The following is a 20,542-nucleotide window of genomic DNA, read 5'->3' on the forward strand; positions in this document are numbered from 1 at the left end:
GAAAAGTAATAATATTCCCAAATAAGGGAATCCCAAATAAGCTGCAAGCTGGGATATGCCTGGGCACGTCCAGCACGAATGTTTTGACTAAGGTACAGGGACATAGAAAGTACTACGTGTCTGTGAGCATGTTTAACATAGATACTGAAGTCAGAGTAGGCTTATTCTGTTACATTTGCTACATAAGGCTCAACAGAGTTATTACCATAAAATAAGAAACAGTTAGTTTTGAGAAAAGATATCAATAAGATTTGTGATTTAAAGGGGAAATGTTGAAGAGGAACTTTTGCCTGCTACACAAGGCTTCCTCATTCATTGAAGAGGAAAACTCTTGGTGGGGACAAGAGTGACTTTATTTTAAATACCAATCCACTGACTAATCCTGAGTCTGGGAATGCCTCCAAAATGTTGAGTTGATGTATTATTATTTATGTAGAAACATCCATTCACTGTAAGTTTCCTTCAAAACAACCCTGGTTACTGTTGCAGAAATCATAGGCTGTGACACTGGTAGCCACCTACACATTCCTTCCAGAGCACGTATATTTTTCCCTAAGATAGAAGCCCTGGGTCTAGGGGGTTGTGGTACAGAGATCCACCTATCTTGTAGCTGCCCAAGACCACATTTCTGTTTGTAAGTTTCCTTAATAAATCACCCAAAACCCACACATTGGATTTCTCTGCCTCCTTTGGTTTCCAGGCTCCTTCTGCATTTGGGGGTTACTGTGTATATACAGCCCTTTCACAGAACAAACTCCCATAGAAGTGCAAACTATGTTGACCCTTGTTTTATCCAAGTGTCCTGTCTACCTTTGTAGCCTTCCAGTATTTCCTGGGTCTGTGTCCTTGGCATTTTAGGGGCCACATAAACCACCAGGCTTCACACCATTACTCTGGGTTGCTGCTCCTCTGACCATCCTTCCTGGCTAGTCTTACACCCTGCATTCTCTCTCCTGACCCACCTTCTCACTGCTGCTGTTCTTCCCACATCTCTCCGCATGCTCTGGATCACTTTAAGTTCCATATTGAACAACTCTACATTCCTATATTTTAATGGAAGCAGTTCCCTCAATTCATTTTTTTTTTTTTTTTTTTTTTTTGAGATGGTGTCTCCCTCTGTCACCAGGCTGGAGTGCAGTGGTGCAGTCTCAGCTCACTGCAACCTCCAACTCCCTGGTTCAAGTGATTCTCCTGCCTCAGCCTCCCAAGTAGCTGGGAATACAGGCAAGTGCCACCACACCTGGCTAATTTTTTAGTAGAGACGAGGTTTCACCATGTTGGCCAGGGTGGTCTCAATCTGACCTTGTGATCCGGCCACTTCGGCCTCCCAAAATACTGGGGTTACAGGCATGATCCACCGCATCCGGCCAACTCATTTCTTTTTTAAACTAACACTTAGCTCTTCCTTAAGAATGTTTCTCCTGGGGACCTCTTAAAGGAAGGCTATTCAGCTGATAAGCAACTTCAGCAAAGTCTCAGGATATAAAATCAATGTGCAAAAATCACAAGCATTCCTATACACCAATAACAGACAAACACAGAGCCAAATCACGAGTGAACTGCCATTCACAATTGCTTCAAAGGGAATAAAATACCTAGAAATCCAACTTACAAGGGATGTGAAGGACCTCTTCAAGGAAAACTACAAACCACTGCTCAATGAAATAAAAGAAGACACAAACAAATGGAAGAACATTCCATGCTCATGGATAGGAACAATCAACATCATGAAAATGACCATACTACCCAAGGTAACTTATAGGTTTAATGCCATTCCCATCAAGCTACCAATGACTTTCTTCACAGAACTGGAAAAAACTAAAGTTTATATGGAACCAAAAAAGAGCCTGCATTGCTAAGACAATCCTAAGTCAAAAGAACAAAGCTGGAGGCATCACGCTACCTGACTTCGAACTATACTAGAAGGCTATAGTAACCAAAACAGCATGGTACTTGTACAAAAACAGACATATAGACCAATGGAACAGAACAGAGCCCTCAGAAATAATATCACACATCTACAACCATCTGGTCTTTGGCAAACCTGACAAAAACAAGAAATAGGGAAAGGATTCCCACTTTAATAAATGTTACTGGGAAAACTGGCTAGCCATATGTAGAAAGCTGAAACTGGATCCCTTCCTTACACCTTATACAAAAATTAATTATACAAAAAGATGGATTAAAGAGTTAAATGTTAGACCTAAAACCATAAAAGCCCTAGAAGAAAACCTAGGCAATACCATTCAGGACATAGGCATGGGCAAGGACTTCATGTCTAAAACCAAAAGCAGTGGCAACATAAGCCAAAATTGACAAATGGGATCTAATTAAGCTAAAGAACTTCTGCACAACAAAAGAAACTACCATCAGAGTGAACAGGCACCTTACAGAATGGGAGAAAATTTTTGCAATCAACCCATCTGACAAAGGGCTAATATCCAGAATCTACAAAGAACTTAAACAAATTTACAAGAAAAAATCAAACAACAACATCATAAAGTGGGCGAAGGATATGAACAGACACTTCTCAAAAGAAGACATTTATGCAGCCAGCAGATACATGAAAAAATACTCATCATCAAGGGCCATCAGAGATATGCAAATCAAAACCACAATGAGATACCATCTCACACCAGTTAGAATGGCGATCATTAAAAAGTCAGGAAACAACAGGTGCTGGAGAGGATGTGGAGAAATAGGAACACTTTTACACTGTTGGTGGGACAGTAAACTAGTTCAACCATTGTGGAAGACAGTGTGGCAATTCCTCAAGGATCTAGAACTAGAAGTACCATTTGACTCGGCCATCCCATTACTGAGTATATACCCAAAGGATTATAAATCATGCTGCTATAAAGACACATGCACACGTATGTTTATTGCAGCACTATTCACAATAGCAAAGACTTGGAACCAACCCAGATGTCCATCAATGATAGACTGGATTAAGAAAATGTGGCACATATATATCACGGAATACTATGCAGCCATAAAAAAGGATGAGCTCATGTCCTTTATAGGGACATGGATGAAGCTGGAAACCATCATTCTGAGCAAACTATCACAAGGACAGAAAACCAAACAGCATGTTCTCACTCGTAGGTGGGAATTGAACAATGAGAACACTTGGACACAGGAAGGGGAACATCACACACCAGGGCCTGTTGTGGGGTGGGGAGATGTGGGAGGGATAGCTTTAGGAGATATACCCAATGTAAATGATGAATTAATGGGTGCAGCACACCAACATGACACATGTATACATGTGTAACAAACCTGCACATTGTGCACATGTATCCTAGAACTTAAAGTATAATAATAAAAATAAAAATAAAATTTAAAAAAAAGGGAAGGCTATTCATTCTCCCACAATACAACATCTCAAGTTCAAGAGGTGGAGTCAGTGCTTCATGGATTCATGCTGTGGCTGGAGACCATTCCTTCTCCGCCCTCATGAATGAATGAACTATTGCATGGTGGCTATTTGGAATGCAAATCTTTTTTTCCTCTCTCTTTTTTTTTAGACGAAGTTTTGCTCTTGTTGCCCAAGCTGGAGTGCAATGGCTCTATCTCGACTCACTGCAACTTCTGCCTCCCGGGTGCAAGCAATTCTCCTGCCTCAGTCTCCCCAGTAGCTGGGGTGCAAGCAATTCTCCTGCCTCAGTCTCCCCAGTAGCTGGGATTACAGGCAGATGCCATGACGCCCAGCTAATTTTTGTATTGTTAGTAGAGAGACGGTTTTACCATGTTAGTTAGGGTGGTTTCTTACTCCTGACCTCAGGTGATTCGCCCACCTCAGCCTCCCAAAGTGTTGGGATTACAGACATGAGCCACTGTGCCCAGCCTGGAATGCAAATCTTTGTGTCACCTGACTCCTATCATCCATTGACCTTCTTACCAATTGACCTCATTCAGTGAAGGTGAGCCCACAGCTCAGAGTCAGTTTTCTTATCCTATACTCTCTACCCCTATATACTACTACCATCCTGAAAATATCTAGAAAATCCGTATTTGCTGGATATTTCGATGGATGACCTACCCAACATCTAGCCCCTTATTTTCTTCACTTGCTCATGGCCAGTGACCTTCACCTGCATTCACTTTAACCACTGTACAAAACAACAGAGGGCTTCGTTGTAAACGACGGAAATTGACTCTAGCGAACTTAGATCACCAATTTGAGATGTTTCTCCACCTCCTTCTTGATTGTTAAGATGGTGGTAAAATGCACATAAAATTTGCCATCTTAACCATTTTTAAATATACAGTTCAGTGGCATTAAGTGCATTCACAAAGGTGACATGAACTCCAGAGAATATGCCGCTTGCAGCTTTGATGATTGTATCAACGGTGTTAAGTCTCCCCGTGGCTGCAGGAGCAGCTGCAGCTAATTATACTTACAGGGCCTATGTGCCTTTCCCACCCTTAATTCGGGCAGTTACATGGGTAGATAATCCTATTAAAGTATATGTTAATAAAAGTGCATGGGTATCTGGCCCCACGGATGATCGTGGCCCTGCCCAACCCGAGGAAGAAGGAATGATGATGAATATTTCCACTGGGTATCGTTATCCTCCTATTCGCCTAGGGAGAGCACCGGGATGCTTAATGCCTGCAACCCAGAATTGGTTGGTAGAAGTACCTACTATCAGTGCCACCAGTGGATTTACTTATCACATGGTAAGTGGAATGTCACTCAGGCCACAGGTAAATTATTTGCAGGACCCTTCTTATCAAAGATCATTAAAGTCTAGGCCTAAAGGGAAGCCTTGCCCCAAAGAAATTCCCAAAGAATCAAAAGGCCCAGGAGTTCTAGTTGGAGAAGAATGGGTGGCTGATAGTGCGGCGATATTACAAAACGATGAATTTGGAACCATTATAGATTGCGCACCTCGAGGTCAATTCTACCGCATTTGCACAGGACAAACTCAATCGTGTCCCAGCGCACATGTGAGTCCAACTGTGAACAGTGACTTAACAGAAGGTTTAGATACAAATAAGTACAAAACATTAGAGTCTCTCTACCCTTGGGAATGGGGTGAAAAGCGAATCTCATCACCTCGAACAAAGTTAGTCCTGTTACTGGTCCTGAGAACCCGGAACTTTGGAAGCTTACTGTGGCCTCACACCACACTAGAATTTGGTCTGGAAAACAAGCTATAAAAACAAGAGACCATAAGCCATCGTATACTATCGACCTAAATTCCACTCTGATAATTCCTTTGCAAAGTTGTGTAAAGCCCCCTTATATGCTAGTTGTTGGTAAAATAGTTATTAACCCAGATTCCCAAACTATAACCTGTGAAAATTGTAGACTGTTTGCTTGCATTGATTCAACTTTTAATTGGCAGCACTGTATTCTACTAGTGAGAGCATGAGAGGGACATGGATCCCTGTGTCCCTGGACCGACCATGGGAGACTTTGCCATCCATGCATATTTTGACTGAAGTATTAAAAGTCGTTCTAAATAGATCCAAAAGATTCATTTTTACTTTGATTGCAGTGATTATGGGATTAATTGCAGTCACAGCTATGGCCACTGTGGCAGGAGTTGCATTGCACTCTTCTGTTCAAACAGTACACTTTGTTAACAATTGGCAAAATATTCTATGAGATTGTGGAATTCACAACCTGGTATTGATCAAAAAGTTGGCAGATCAGATTAATGATCTTAGACAAAATGTCATTTGGATGGGAGATAGGCTCATGAGCTTGGAACATCGTTTTCAGTTACAGTGTGACTGGAATACGTCAGATTTTTTTACTACACCCCAAGCCTATAACGAGTCTGAGCATCCCTGGGACATGGTTAGATGCCATCTACAAGGAAGAGAAGATAATCTTACTTTAGACATTTCAAAATTAAAAGAACAAATTGTTTGAGGCATCAAAAGCCCGTTTAAATTTGGTGCCAGGAACTGAGGCAATCGCAGAAGCTGCTGATGGCCTCACAAATCTTAACCCGGTCACCTGGGTTAAAACTATCAGAAGTTCCACTATTGTAAATCTCGTATTAATCCTGGTGTGCCTGTTCTGTCTGCTGTTAGTTTGCAGGTGTACCCAGCATCTCCGAAGAGATGGCGACCATCGAGAATGGGCCATGATGATGATGGCGGTTTTGTCAAAAAGAAAAGGGGGAAATGTGGGGAAAAGAAAGAGATCAAATTGTTGCTGTGTCTATGTAGAAAAGGAAGACATAAGAAACTCCATTTTGATCTGCACTAAGAAAAATTGTTCTGCTTTGAGATGCTGTTAATCTGTAACTTTAGCCCCAACCCTGTGCTCACAAAAACATGTGCTGTGTTGAATCAAGGTTTAGTGGACTTAGGGCTGTGCAGGATGTGCCTTGTTAACAATATGTTTGCAGGCAGCATGCCTGGTAAAAGTCATCACCATTCTCCATTCTCTATTAACCAGGGACACAATGCACTGCAAAAAGCTGCAGGGACCTCTGCCTAAGAAAGCCTGGGTATTGTCCAAGGTCTCCCCCGACAGAGACAGCCTGAGATATGGCCTTGTGGGAAAGGAAAGACATTACATCCCCCAGCCTGACATTCGTGAAGGGTCTGTGCTGAGGAGGAGTAGTGAAAGAGGGAGGCCTCTTTGCAGTTCAGATAAGGGGAAAGTTTCTGTCTCCTGCTCGTCCCTGGGAATGAAATGTCTCAGTGTAAAGCTGACCATGAGATAGGAGAAAACCACCCTGTGGCTAGAGGTGAGATACGCTGGCAGCAATACTGCTGTGTTACTCTTTGCTACACTGAGATGTTTGTGTAAAGGGAAACATAAATCTAGCCTACATGCACATCCAGGCACAGTACCTTTCCTTGACTACTCATGATGTAATGGCTTACTAGGTGCCAAAGGAAGTTTATGGCTATCAGACAACTGCCTGCTTAGATACCAGGCACTACTCTTTGAGGGACCAGTGCTTCAAATATGAACGTGTGCAGCCCTCAACCCTGCCACTTTTATTCCAGAGGATGGGGAACCAATCGGGCATGACTGTCAACAAATTATAGTCCAGACTTATGCTGCCTGAGATGATCTCTTAGAAGTCCCCTTAGCTAATCCTGACCCTAACCTATATACCGATGGAATTTCATTTGTGGAGAACGGGATACGAAGGGCAGGTTATGCCATAGTTAGTGATGTAACCGTGCTGGAAAGTAAGCCTCTTGCCCTAGGGACCAGCACCCATTTAGGAGAACTAGTGACACGTACCCAAGCCTTAGAACTGGGAAAGGGAAAAAGAATAAATATGTATACAGATAGCAAGTATACTTATCTAATCCTACATGCCCATGCTGCAATATGGAAAGAAAGGGAGTCCCTAACCTCTGGGGGAACCCCCATTAAATACCACAAGGAAATCATGGAGTTATTGCACATGGTGCAAAAACCCAAGGAGGTGGCAGTCTTACACTGCCAAAGCCATCAAAAGGGGAAGGAGAGGGGAGAACAGCAGCATAAGTGGCTAGCAGAGGCAGGGAAAGACCAGCAGAAAGGAAAGAGAAAGAGAAAGTCAGAGAGAGAGACAGAGAGAGGAAGAGACAGAGACAAAGAGGGAGTCAGAAAGAGAGAGACAAAGAAGTCAAAGAGAAAGAAAGAGAGATGGAAGTAGTAAAGAAAAAAACAGTATGCCCTATTCCTTTAAGAGCCAGGGTACATTTAAAACCTATAATTGATCATTGAAGGTCTTCTCTGTAACCCTATAACACACCAATATCACCTTGTCAGTGTAAACAAGGGCGTAACCTGAAAGCACTGAGGCCACTGACAACCCGTAGCCTTCCAATCAAAAATCCTTAACCCAGCAGGTTTCCTAACAGGGGATCTAAATCTTAATTAATTACCCATACAAAGGTCCAACCAGATCTAGGAGGAACTCCCTTCAGGACAGGAGGATAGATGGTTCCTCCCCTGGCAATTAAGGAAAAAAGACACAATGGGTATTCAGTAAATAAGGAAACTCTTATAGAAGCAGAGTTAGGAAAATTGCCTAGTAATTGGTCTGCTCAAATGTGCCAGTTGTTTGTACTCAGCCAAACCTTAAGATACTTACAGAATCAGGAAGGAGCCATCTATACCAATTCTAAGTTAATATGGGCTGAACAAGGTCTTACTAATAGCAAAGAATAATTGAAATCCCAAACTTACAAGGTTTTCAACAAAAGTAAAGTTTGCTAAAAGTCAACAGTGTAAACATATATTATCCTAACTTCTAACCTTGTGGAAATCAGACCCTATCAGTACCCCTCAAAGCTCAAGTCTGTCAGTGCAGAACCATACAACTAATACCCCTACTTATAGGGTTAGGGATGGCTACTGCTGCAGGAACCAGAATAGCCAGTTTATCTACTTCATTATCCTACTACCACACACTCTCAAAGGATTTCTCAGTTTGCAAGAAGTAACGAAATCTATCCTTACTCTACAATCCCAGATAGACTTTTTGGCAGCAGTGACTCTCCATAACTGCCAAGGCCTAGTCCTCCTCACTGCTGAGAAGAGAGGACTCTGCACCTTCTTAGGGGAAGAGTGTTGTTTTTACACTAACCAGTCAGGGATAGTACAAGATGCTGCCCAGCAATACAGGAAAAAGCTTCTGAAATCAGACAACGCCTTTCAAAGTCTTATACCAATCTCTGGAGTTGGGCAGCATGGCTTCTCCCCTTTCTAGGTCCCATGGTAGCCATCTTGCTCTTACTCGCCTTGGACCCTGTATTTTTAACCTGGTCAAATTTGTTTCCTCTAGAATTGAGGCCATCAAGCTACAGATGGTCTTACAAATGGAACCCCAAATGAGCTCAACTAACAACTTCTATCGAGGACCCCTGGACCAAACTGCTGGCCCTTCCACTGGCCTAAAGTGTTCCTCTGAAGGACACTACAACTGCAGGGTCCCTTCTTCACCCCAATCCAGCAGGAATTAGCTAGAACGGTCATCACCCAATTCCCAGCAGCAGTTGGCGTGTCCTGTTTAGAGGGGGGATTGAGAGGTGACAACGTGCTAGCAGCCCTCGCTCGCTCTCGGCACCTCCTAGGCCTTGGCATATGCTCTGGCTGCACTCGAGGTGCCCTTCAGCCCACTGCAGCGCTTTGAGGGCCCCTCTCCAGGGCTGGCTGAGGCAAGCGCCTCTGCTCATGGGGAAGTGGGAAGAGAGAGGTGTGGGCGGGAGCTGGTGTTGTGTGTGGTGCCTGTGGGTCAGCGTGGATTCCAGGTGAGTGAGGGCTCAGCAAGGCCGGCACTTGGCCCTGGCCAGCACGTGCTGGGCTTGATTGGAGGCTGAATCCCATGTATGGACCACCTTTCCCTCTTTGTGGTATCGTTGGCCACAATAACAGGTCTCCGTCTCTTTCTTGCTTCCCTTCTTTTCCTCTTGATTGTCTGGGATGAGTTGCCTCTGGGCTGCTGGAGTGCCCCAGCTTAGGTGCCGCAAAATCCCACAGTGAATGCCAGTGAGAGGTGAAGCCGGCTGCGCTTCTGGGTCGTGTGGGTACTTGGAGAACTTTTCTGTCTAGCTAAAGGATTGTAAACGCACCAGTCAGCGCTCTGTAAAATGGACCATTGGTGGGACATGGGTGGGGCCAAATAAGGGAATAAAAGCTGGCCACCTGATCCAGCAGCAGCAACCCACTTGGGTTGCCTTTCACACTGTGAAAGCTTTGTTCTTTTGCTCTTCACAATAAATCTTGCTGCTGGTCACTCTTTGGGTTCGCACTCCTTTATGAGCTGTAACACTCACGGCGAGGGTCTGTGGCTTCACTCCTGAAGCCAGCGAGACCACGAGCCCACCAGAAGGAGGAAACTCCAACACATCTGAACATCTGAAGGAACAGACTCCAGACGCACCATCTTTAAGAGCTGTAACACTCACTGCAAAGGTCTGCAGCTTCACTCCTTAAGTCAGCGAGACCACGAACCCACCTGAAGGAAGAAACTCTAGACACATCTGAACATCTGAAGGAATAAACTCTGGACACACTATCTTTCGGAGCTATAACACTCACCATGAGGGTCGTTGATTTCATTGTTGAAGTCAGCAAGACCGAGAACCCACCGGAAGGAACCAATTCCGGATGCACTGCCCTCCCCACTCGACTGAACAGCTCTCAGTATCTCATATTCATCATGCTCCAGACTTTTGCTCATGTGGTGCCTTCATTTCCAACATTCCCACTTTTCCAACATTGACCTTCCCTTAGCTCAACTGCTAAGGTCTTATATCCAGGTGCCACCTCTTTTGCCTTCTTCAGGAAGCTTTTTTTTTTTTTTGAGACAGGGTTTCACTCTGTTGCCCAGGTTGGAATGCAGTGACACACTCACAGCTCATTGCAGCCTCAATCTCCCAGCTCTGCCAGTAAACAGATGGACCTCTCTGGACCCCAGTTTCCAGAAGTTGAACATCAAGACAATAGCTCTCAATTCCCTACATTTGTTAGGATTGTATGAGGGGTCCTTCCAGTGCTGTCCTAGTATGGTGCTTGGCTAATGGAAAACCAATCTCTGTAACTTGGACTAGTTTTATTCCCACCTTATTTGGGAATTATGGGAATGTAAAGTTATAAGACTGTAAAAATATAAAGTTAACAATCTGACCCTCACTTGGGAATTATAAAATTACAATCTGATATCCACTTTACTTGGAAATTATGGTCAGCTCTCTGTATCCTCAATCAACCCGGGACTGACAATATTTGAAAAAATTAAAAATAATCGTAGAAATAAGAAAGTACAGTGTAACATCTATTTACATAGCGTTTACATTGTATTAGGTATTATAAGTACAGCAGGTCCTGGAATAACATCATTTCATCATTTTGCTCAGTGGTTTTCTTATAATGATGAGGAAATAAATAGATTTCTGGTTGGGTCCACTGTCACGTTTTGTCCATGTCTGTGTGGATTTTCTCTCTGTCTTCCGGTCTCCTGTCACATCCCAAAGCCGTGCAGTGCACTTCAGGTGAAATCGCATCTACATGGTTCGAGTGTAAGTGTGAGTGTGTGGGAGTGCGCCCTGTGAGGCATGGTGTCCTACCCTGCCTGGTGCCCTGAGTTGGAATAAGCCGGTAAAAATCATCTCACTTTTACTAATCTTTATTTTTCTCTAAGCGGGGGGATAGGGAGTGCTTTTTAAAAAGAAAAACTTGTTTTTTTTTTTTTTCTTTGAGACAGACCTGTGCTCTGTCGCCCAGGCTAGAGTACAGTGGCATGATCTTGGCTCACTGCAACCTCTGTCTCCTGGGTTCAAGCGATTGTCCTGCCTCAGCCTCCTGAGTAGCTGGGAATACAGGCACGTGTCACCACACCCAGCCAATTTTCTGTATTTTTAGTTGCGATGGGCTTTCACCATGTTGGCCAAGCTGGTCTTGAACTCCTGGCCTCAAGTGATCTGCCCACCTCAGCCTCCCAAAGTGCTGGGATTATAGGCGTGAGCCAAAAACTTTTCTTAAATGTATGCATGGCTCACACTTATTTCAATGTTTAATATTAGAAGGGTTCCGGTCTTTATTTGTAAGTTTAGGAGCGATTTTGTGACCACAGATATGTTGTAGGAACTTCACTCATATCAATTAGCTTTTGGTCAAACTGGTTTCCTTACAGTCATTTGGCTTAAAGTTTCAGTTTCCAAGAACCCCTCCACAATGTTAGGTGAGGACTTAGGGAATATAGGTGATATGCCAATACTTTTGTTTTTTTTTTCACCAAGGACTTGAGCATCTGTGGACGTGGTTCCCCTGGAGGGGCCCTGGAACCAATCAGGACTATAAAATCCTTTTAAGGTTTTAAGAAGACCATTGTTATCTCTGTGCTCTGAAGAGATAGAGCACTGACGAAGCCCCGCAAGCTCACCGAGATTAAGTGCCCCTGCCTAAAGTTACAAAGCCTCTTATCCTCAGGCCACCTCCAGTACAGTAAATCCAAGCCCTTCCGTCTAAACTTGCGGCCCTGAGTACCAAGGGTCACCTCAGCCTTTCAGGCTGAAGGGAGGGAGGCAAAGTCTCAGGGCAGGGTCTGAGCCTCATTCCGCACCCCACCCTCTGTCTGGTACAGCCAACCAAACCAAAGTGCCCCAAGCCGTGACATCCCGGCCAGCGGCTCCCAGGCCCCCGCCCTCCGCACGTCACGGCCGCCGGGTGCAGTGCCCCCTAGGGGTCCCTGCGGACGAGGAGGAAGCGCCAGGTTCTTCCAGCCGCCGCCAGCTCGCCTGGCACGCGCCACGCCGCCCTCGGCAGCCGCAGCTCCGTGTCCCCTGAGGACCCGCCGCCTCGCGCCATGGGCACGCGCCTGCCGCTCGTCCTGCGCCAGCTCCGCCGCCCGCCCCATCCCCCGGGCCCGCCGCTCCGCCTCCGTGTGCCCTGTCGCGCCAGCAGCGGCGGCGGCGGCGGCGGCGGCGGCGGCAGCGGTAGCCGGGAGGACCTGCTTGGACAGCGGCGGCTGCTGGATGGCCAGGCCCGGAGCAGCCGCAGCCCCGGCGGCCGAACGCCCGCGGCGCGGGACTCGATCGTCAGGTGAGTGTCGGGTCTGGCCCCTGGCTCGGTCTCCAGCGGCTGCGGCCCCGACCCAGTAGCGGAGCGCCCGGGGCCGCGGTGGGGAGCGGGGCGCGGGGCTGCGAGTGTTTGGTGCCAACTCGTTAGGGGCGCCGGGCAGTGTGTCGGGAAATGCGGGCTTGGGGACTGCGGCCGGGCGCGCTGGCGGAGAACCGGGGATCCAGGACCCGACCCGGCCCGCAGCGCAGGCGGGCGTGGGCATCCCCGATGGACGCCCAGCGGCACGGACCGCACGCCCGACTCCACGTGCGCAGCCGGCCGGCGGCTCTGATGCAATGGCGCCGGGCGCGACCCAGACGGTAAAGGGGCGGTGCGGCTGCGGCGGAAACCGGGGGAGGGGGCGAGAAGGAGGAGGAGGGCGGGGCTGCGGCTCCGCGCGCCGGCTGGCCTGGGGTTCGGGGCGGGCAAGCGGGGCTCGGAAGAGGCGGGCTCGGGCCCAGCGCCGCCCGCACGAACCTCCTTGGTGTTGTGCGCCCCTCCCCGCGTGCCGCCCCTCCCCGCGCGCCGTCCCTCCTGCGGGGCTGGGGTCTGTGGCTGACGTCCGCTTTTCCCGGAACGGCAAAGGTGGAGCCGGGCCTCTGGGGCAGCCGCCGGGGTAGTCGGAGAGGTCTCAGCGCTGGTTTCCAGCTCCGTCTTGCAGCGCGCAGGGAGTCCCCGCGCAGCTGAGTTTGCAGGGTTCTCTGCGGACCCAGAGCGAACTGGGAGCCCTGGACCGGGCCGTTCCCGTCCCAGTCCCAGCCCCTGGGCCCCAGCCTTCCCCGCCCTCGCCGAGAGGGGCGCCCAGGTCTCGGGCCTTGCAGGGCGAGCCCCTCGGGACAACGTGGAGGTGGCGAGAAAGCCCCTTCCGCCTGCCTCCGAACTGAGATTAGGAACGAATTCCAGGATGCAGTTTCCCCAGCAAGCGACCCACCTCCTCCATTCACATCCTCTTCCCTTTCCCTCTAGCCTTTTTTCTTAAGGTCATTGCCTGCTTGCCTTTCTTTCTGCCTTTCCTTCCTCCCTCTGCTCTCCCATTTTCCTCCCCACTTCCCTTCTCCCCTGCCTCAGTAGTAAAATACGTTTCCTAGGCTCTTTATTATGTGGCGGATGATTTTAAGGGGGCGTTCATTTAGTTTGCCTTGTTCTCTGTCTTCTTTTTCTTTTTGTTTTAGAAATGGAATCTCCCTCTGTTGCTCAGGCTGGAGTTCAGTGGGCAGCCTCCGCCTCCTGGGCTCAAGCGATCCTCCCACCTTAGCCACCAGAGTAACTGGGACCACAGGTGTGCGCTCCCATGCCCGGATAATTGTATTTTTGTAGAGGCAGGGTCTCACTCTGTTACCAAGGCTGGTCTTGAACTCCTGGGCTCAAGTCATCGTCCCTGCCCCCAAAGCGCTGGTATTAATTACACGCCAGGTCATTAGGTTTTAACCTGCACGTTGCTGAGACTCGTCTTACCAGTTAGTCTGAGGCCAGGATAGGCGGCAAAAAACACCCCCTCCCGTCATGTTGTTTTATTTTCTAGGTTACCTGAAACTTCCTTGTTTGCTCATTTCTTGTCTGTCTCACCCACCTGGAATATGAGCTTCGTGAAAGACAGCTGTCTCTTTGGTGTTATATCCTAGGTCCTGGAGAGAGTGCCCAGCATGTAATAGGCATTTGTGAAATGGTTACAGAAGGAATGCATCAAGATGTGGGGTCATCTGTGGGTTTTATTCATACTTTTTTTTTTTTTTTTGAGACGGAGTCTTGCTCTGTCGCCCAGGCTGGAGTACAATGGCACGATCTTGGCTCACCGCACCTCCACCTCCCAGGTTCAAGGGATTCTCCTGCTTCAGCCTCCCGAGTAGCTAGGATTACAGGAGCGCGCCAGCACGCCTGGCTAATTTTTGTATTTTGAGTAGAGACAGGATGTCTCACCATGGTGGCCAGGCTGGTCCCGAACTCCTGACCTCAGGTGATCCGACTGCCTCGGCCTCCCAAAATGTTGGGATTACAGGCATGACCCATCAGGCCTGGCCTATTCATGCATACTTTTAGGTTTAAAGCCATGACTGCCTTAGAGATGAGTAGAGAGGTTAGTCCCTAACCTCTGGGTTCCCCAAACTCAATTCCTTCAGGAAAATGGGAGGAGTAACAGTACCTACCTCAAGGGGTTATGGAAACAATTATGTGAGAGAACACGTGCAAAATACATAGCCCAGGACTGTCACATACAAGACAAGTTCCTCAAGAAATGGTGGCTGTTACTTTTTGTTGAGATGGAATCTCACTCTGTCGCCCAGGCTGGAATGCAGTGGCACAATCTCGGCTCACTGCAAGCTCCGTCTCCCGGGTTCAAGTGATTCTTCTGCCTCAGCCTCCTGAGTAGCTGGGATTACAGGTTTGCACCACCATGGCTGGCTAATTTTTGTATTTTTAGTAGAGACGGGGTTTCACCATGTTGGCCAGGCTGGTCTCAAACTCCCGACCTCGTGATCCGCCTGCCTTGTCCTCCCAAAGTGCTGGGATTACAGGTGTGAGTCACCGCGCCCAGCAATATTTTTACAATTCACTAAGCCAGGGGTCCGCAGACTTTTTGTATAATGGGCCAGATAGTAAATATTTTAGGTTTAGTCAGCCTAGAGGCAAAATCAAAATTATTAGTAGGTACATTTATAACGAAAGAAAAGACAAATTTAGGCCAGGCTCCATGGTTCATGCCTGTAATCCCAGCACTTTGAGAGGCCAAAGTGGTATGATCACATTCCCAGGAGTTCAAGACCAGCCTGGGCAACATAGTGAGACAACCATCTCTACAAAAAATTTTGAAAAATTAACTGGGCATGGTGCATGCCTGTAGTCTCAGCTACTCAGAAGGCTGAGGCAGGAGGGTCACTTGAGCCCAGGAGGTTAAGGCTGCAGTGAGTGAAGTTTGCACTACTGCACTCCAGCCTGGGCAATGGAGTGAGACCTTTTTATTTTTTATTTTTGCAATTAAGTATTTTTAATTAAGGTATGTACATTTTTTAGACATAATGCTATCGCACACTTAATAGATGGCAGTATAGGGTAAACATAACTTTTATTTTTATTTTACTCTAAGTTCTGGGAAACTTGTGCAGAACGTGCAGGTTTGTTACATGTTTGTTACATGGGTATACATGTGCCATGGTGGTTTGCTGCACCTATCAACCTGTCATCTAGGTTTTAAGCCCTGCATGCATTAGGTATTTGTCCTAATGCTCTCCCTACCCTTTCCCCCACCCTCTGACAGACCCCGCTGTGTGATGTTCCCCTCCCTATGTCCATGTGTTCTTGTTGTTCAGCTCCCACTTATGAGTGAGAACATGTGGTGTTTGGTTTTCTGTTCCTGTGTTAGTTTGCTGAGGATGATGGTTTCCAGCTTCTTCCATGTCCCTGTAGAGGACATGAACTCGTCCTTTTTTATGGCTGCAATTTTATTTTTGTAGAGATGAGGTCTCACTATGTTGGCTAGGCTGGTCTCAAACTCCTGGGTTCAAGTGATCGTTCTGCCTCAGCCTCCCAAAGTGCACAGATTACAGGCTTGAGCCACCGCGCCTGGCTATATTGTACCTTTCAATTGAGTTATGTGCATGGTTTACTAAAACTCTCTAGCCCTGAATTGATTCCCCGAGGATTGGAGCAAAGTGGGTGGGGGCGTGAGTCAGCTAGAAGTCACCTGGAATAGAGATCCAGGAGCTGAAGTGTATTAGGTCAGAAAAGTTAAAGAATGAGCTCCCTCAAAAGCATAGTGACCTGTTGTTCCTGGTGATGGGACTAGATGACCATAATCCCTCAGCCTCCACACCGAGCTAATTTTTGTATTTTTAGTAGAGCAGGGTTTCACCATGTTGGCCAGGCTAGTCTCGAACTCCTGACCTCAAGTGATCCACCCACCTCGGCCTCCCAAAGTCTTGGGATTACGAGCATGAGCCACTGCCCCTGGCCAGTAATAATACATTCCGTATAATATTCACAGTAATGGTGAAAATAACAAAGCTGCTGCTGATGGCTTAGTTCTGAGTTTTAGCTACACATGGCAGCCTAGCTAGAGAGCTCACATTCCTTCCCACTGTCCTCAAAGTGGAAGCTCACAAGGCCATTTTTCTCCTCCAGGGACATGAAAATCTCTGATTGGAAACATTTATGCTACTTTTTGGATTTATTGAGCCTAATTACTCCTTTTTCTTTCTCGCTTTGTTTGTCACTGTAGGAATGAGTAACCCCAAAGAATGAAACATTACACATATAACAAGTTGTGGTGAGCATGAACCTATTTTGTGTTATTAGCTGGGGTGGTAATAGCGTTGAACTCCTTTACACACCTGTACAGGCACACCTAAGATATTGTGCCTTCAGTTGCAGACCACTGCAATAAGGGGAATATCGCAGTAAAACGAGTCACACAAATTTTGTAGTTTCCCAGTGCATACAAAAGTTATGTTTAGACAATACTGTAGCCTATTAAGTATGCAATAGCTTTTTGCCTTAAAAAAACCCATAGATAAGGCCGGGTGCTGTGGCTCATGACTGTAATCCCAGCACTTTGGGAGGCTGAAGCGGGCAGACCACTAGGTCAGGAGTTCGAGACCAGTCTGGCTAGCGTAGTGAAACTCCGTCTCTACTAAAAACACAAAAATTAGCCGGGCATGGTGGTGTGCGCCTGTAGTCTCAGCTACTTGGAAGGCTGAGGCAGGAGAATCACTTGAACCCAGGAAGTGGAGGTTGTGGGGAGGCTCACCACTGCACTCCAACCTGAGTAACAGAATGAGACTCTGTCTCAAAAAAAAAAAAAAAAAAAACTTACAGATATATATACCTGAATTTAAAAATACTTTATTGCCAAGAAATGCCAGTGAGCTGGTGGGGGATTGTGCCTAGATATTGTTGATGGTTATTGACTGATCAGGGTGACTGCTAAAGGTTAGGGTGGCTGTGGCAGTTTCTTAAAGTAAGACAATGAGGTTTGTTGCACTGATGGAACTCTCTTTCATGGAAGATTTCTCTGTAGTACTGCATGCTACAGAGAAAATGGTAACATTTTACCCACAGTAGGACTTCTTTCAAAATGGGCATCAATCCTTTCAAACCTTGCAACTGCTTTACCAAGTACTTGATACCAACTACTGTAATCTTTTTTTTTTTTTTGAGATGGAGTCTTGCTCTGTCACCCGGGGTGATTGCAGTGCTGAGATCGTGGCTCACTGCAACCTCCGCCTTTCGGGTTCAAGTGATTCTCCTGCCTCAGCCTCCTGAGCAACTGGGACTATAGGTGCATGCCATCACACCTGGCTAATTTTTGTAGTTTTAGTAGAGACGGGGTTTCACCATATTGGCCAGGCTGATCTTGAACTCCTGACCTCGTGATCTGCCCTCTTCAGCCTCCCAAATTGCTGGGATTACAGGTGTGAGCCACCGCGCCTGGCCTAACTACTATAATTTTATAAATCCTTTGTTGTTATTTTATTTTATTTTATTTTATTTTATTTTATTTTATTTTTTGAGATAGAGTCTCATTCTTTCACCCAGGCTGGAGTGCAGTGGTGCGATCTCTGCTCACTGCAACCTCTGCCTCCCGGGTTCAATAAATTCTCCTGCTTCAGCCTCCCGAGTAGCTGGGATTATAGACATGTACCACCATGCCCTGCTAATTTTTTTGTTTTTAGTAGAGACGGGGTTTCACCATGTTGGCCAGGCTGGTCTCCAACTCCTGACCTTGTGATCCGCCCACCTCGGCCTCCCAAAATGCTGGGATTACAGGCGTGAGCCACTGCGCCCAGCCTAATAAGGCTGTTTTCTTATCATTTGTGTGTCTACGGGAGTAGCACTTTTAAATTTCTTCAATAGCTTTTCCTTCACATTCACAGCTTGGCTGTTTGGCACAAGAGGCCTAGCTTTTGACTTGTCTTGTCTTGGTTTTCAACACGCCCTCCTCACTAAGTTTAATTATTTCTAGGTTTTTATTTAAAGTGAGAGACCTACTACTCTTCACTTGAACACTTAGAGGCTATTGTAGTTACTTATTGTCCTAATTTCAATACTGTTGTTTCTCAGAGAATAGGGAGGCCAGAGGAGTGGGAGAGAGAAGGGGCAACAGCCAGTCCAGTGAAGCAGTCAGAACACACACCATCATGAACCATCATGGCCACGGTTCAGCCAACACAATTACAATAGTAACATCAAAGATCGTCAGTCACACATCACCGTAACAAACATACTAAAAATGAAAAAGTTTGAAAGCAAGAATTATCAAAATGTGAACGAAGCGAGCAGATGCCATAGGAAAAATGACTCCCGTAGACTTAAAACACAGGTTACCACAAACTTTCAATTTGTAGAAAAACACAGTATCTGTAAATTGCAATAAAGCAAAGCACAAAAAATGATGTATGCGTATACTTTTTTTTCTATCCACATCCAACCCCCAACCTTTGTTTTGTTTTGTTTTGTTTTGTTTTGTTTTGTTTTGTTTTGTTTGGTAGAGACCAGGTCTTGCTCTCTTGCCCAGGCTGGCCTTGAACTCCTGAGCTCAAGTGATCCTCTCACCTCAGCCTCCCAAAGTGCTAGGATTACTGGCATGAGCCACTGCACCCAGCCCCCACCCCCAACTATTTTAAAAGTCTAATTACTTCTTGATGATTGCCAACTTACCTATAGAAGTGTTCCTTTCAGCCCTGTGAGGTGACTCACCCCGGTAATTCCAGCACTTTGGGAGACTGAGGTGGGCAGATCACAAGGTCAAGAGATCGAGACCACCCTGGCCAACATGATGAAATCCTGTCTCTACTAAAAATACATGGTGGCGTGTGCCTGTAGTCCCAGCTACTTGGGAGACTGAGGCAGGAGAATTGCTTGAACCTGGGAGACGGAGGTTGCAGTGAGCTAAGATCGCGCCACTGCACTCCAGCCTGGCGACAGAGTGAGACTGTCTCAGAAATATAAAAAGAAGTGTTCCTTTCATCAACTCTGAATGGATCAAGACTATGTTCCTGAGAATATTATTGCTGTTAGTATGAATGTTTTTAGTGTTTAAGGGTAGCTTTGGGGCACAGAAAAAAACAAATGTGTACATTTATAAGAAAAAAGGGAAAGAGCCACTGTAGTATACCTGTTTTGCAGATGAGGAAACTGAGGGTCTTAGAAACTATTGCCCATGCTAGTAAACGAAATGTCCAGTACCAGTCCTGGGCCGTATTTCCACTTAGTGTCTCAGAACTACCTGGACTCTATTAAAAATGCGCATTTCTGGGCTCTACTGAGACACGTTGAATCAATCTTTCTGGGGTGAAACACCAGAACCATTATTTTTTTTGAGACAGAGTCTCGCTCTGTCACCCAGCTAGAGTGCAGTGGCACCATCTTGGCTCACTGCAGCCTCCACCTCCCGGCTTCAAGTGATTCTCCTGCCTCAGCCTCCTGAGTAGCTGGGATTGATTACAGGCGTGCACCACCATGGCTGGCTAATTTTTGTATTTTTACTAGAGACAGGGTTTCACCATGTTGGCCAGGATGGTCTTGAACTCCTGACCTCAAGCAATCCATTCACCTTGACCTCCCAAAGCGCTGGGATTACAGGTGTGAGCCGCTGCACCTGGCCCGGAACCTTTATTTTTACCGAACTCTCCAGTGATCTTTATACCATGAGCCGCTTGGGACCCACACTCCAGTGCTTTCCTGGACCCAGACAAAAATAAGAACCTGGCATAGCCAAATTAACAGTCACAACAGGCTGGGAAGAGCATGGCATATGGGCCTCAGTCACCCATTATTGGATGGATGGATTTTAGTGCTTATTTATAAGGTGATTTGTAAACTTTCCCATATGGTCACATTTATTCAGCACAATAATACAATTAATTCCCTGGGAATGAAGTAGCTTTATCCCAAGTGTTTCCAAACAAAACTAACTGAAATGTTCCCAGGTTATAGACAGTTGCCTGCACCCAGTCCATCTGTTCCAACCCAGCTGGCAGTAGAAAGGCTGGTCCTGGTTGTGAGTCTGAGCAG

General features: G+C 46.5%; 1 protein-coding gene across 4 annotated transcripts in view; it reads left to right on the plus strand.

Moving 5' to 3' along the window:
• The first annotated feature begins 12,151 nt into the window (after positions 1 to 12,151).
• Positions 12,152 to 20,542, plus strand: part of MTHFD1L (methylenetetrahydrofolate dehydrogenase (NADP+ dependent) 1 like) — a 233,309-nt gene continuing 224,918 nt past the window's right edge. For 2 of the 4 annotated variants that reach the window (XM_023206150.1, XM_023206152.1), the window contains exon 1: positions 12,152 to 12,517. In XM_023206150.1, coding sequence (XP_023061918.1) covers positions 12,282 to 12,517 — 236 coding nt within the window. In that variant the 5' untranslated portion in view covers positions 12,152 to 12,281. Of the gene's footprint in view, positions 12,518 to 12,914; positions 14,058 to 20,542 lie in introns of those variants that run through there. The other 2 variants (XM_023206153.1, XM_023206154.1) reach the window with 1 other exon arrangement.

The sequence above is a fragment of the Piliocolobus tephrosceles genome, chromosome 5, assembly GCF_002776525.5.
Source record: "Piliocolobus tephrosceles isolate RC106 chromosome 5, ASM277652v3, whole genome shotgun sequence".
In the NCBI taxonomy this organism is placed as follows: Eukaryota; Metazoa; Chordata; class Mammalia; order Primates; family Cercopithecidae; genus Piliocolobus; species Piliocolobus tephrosceles.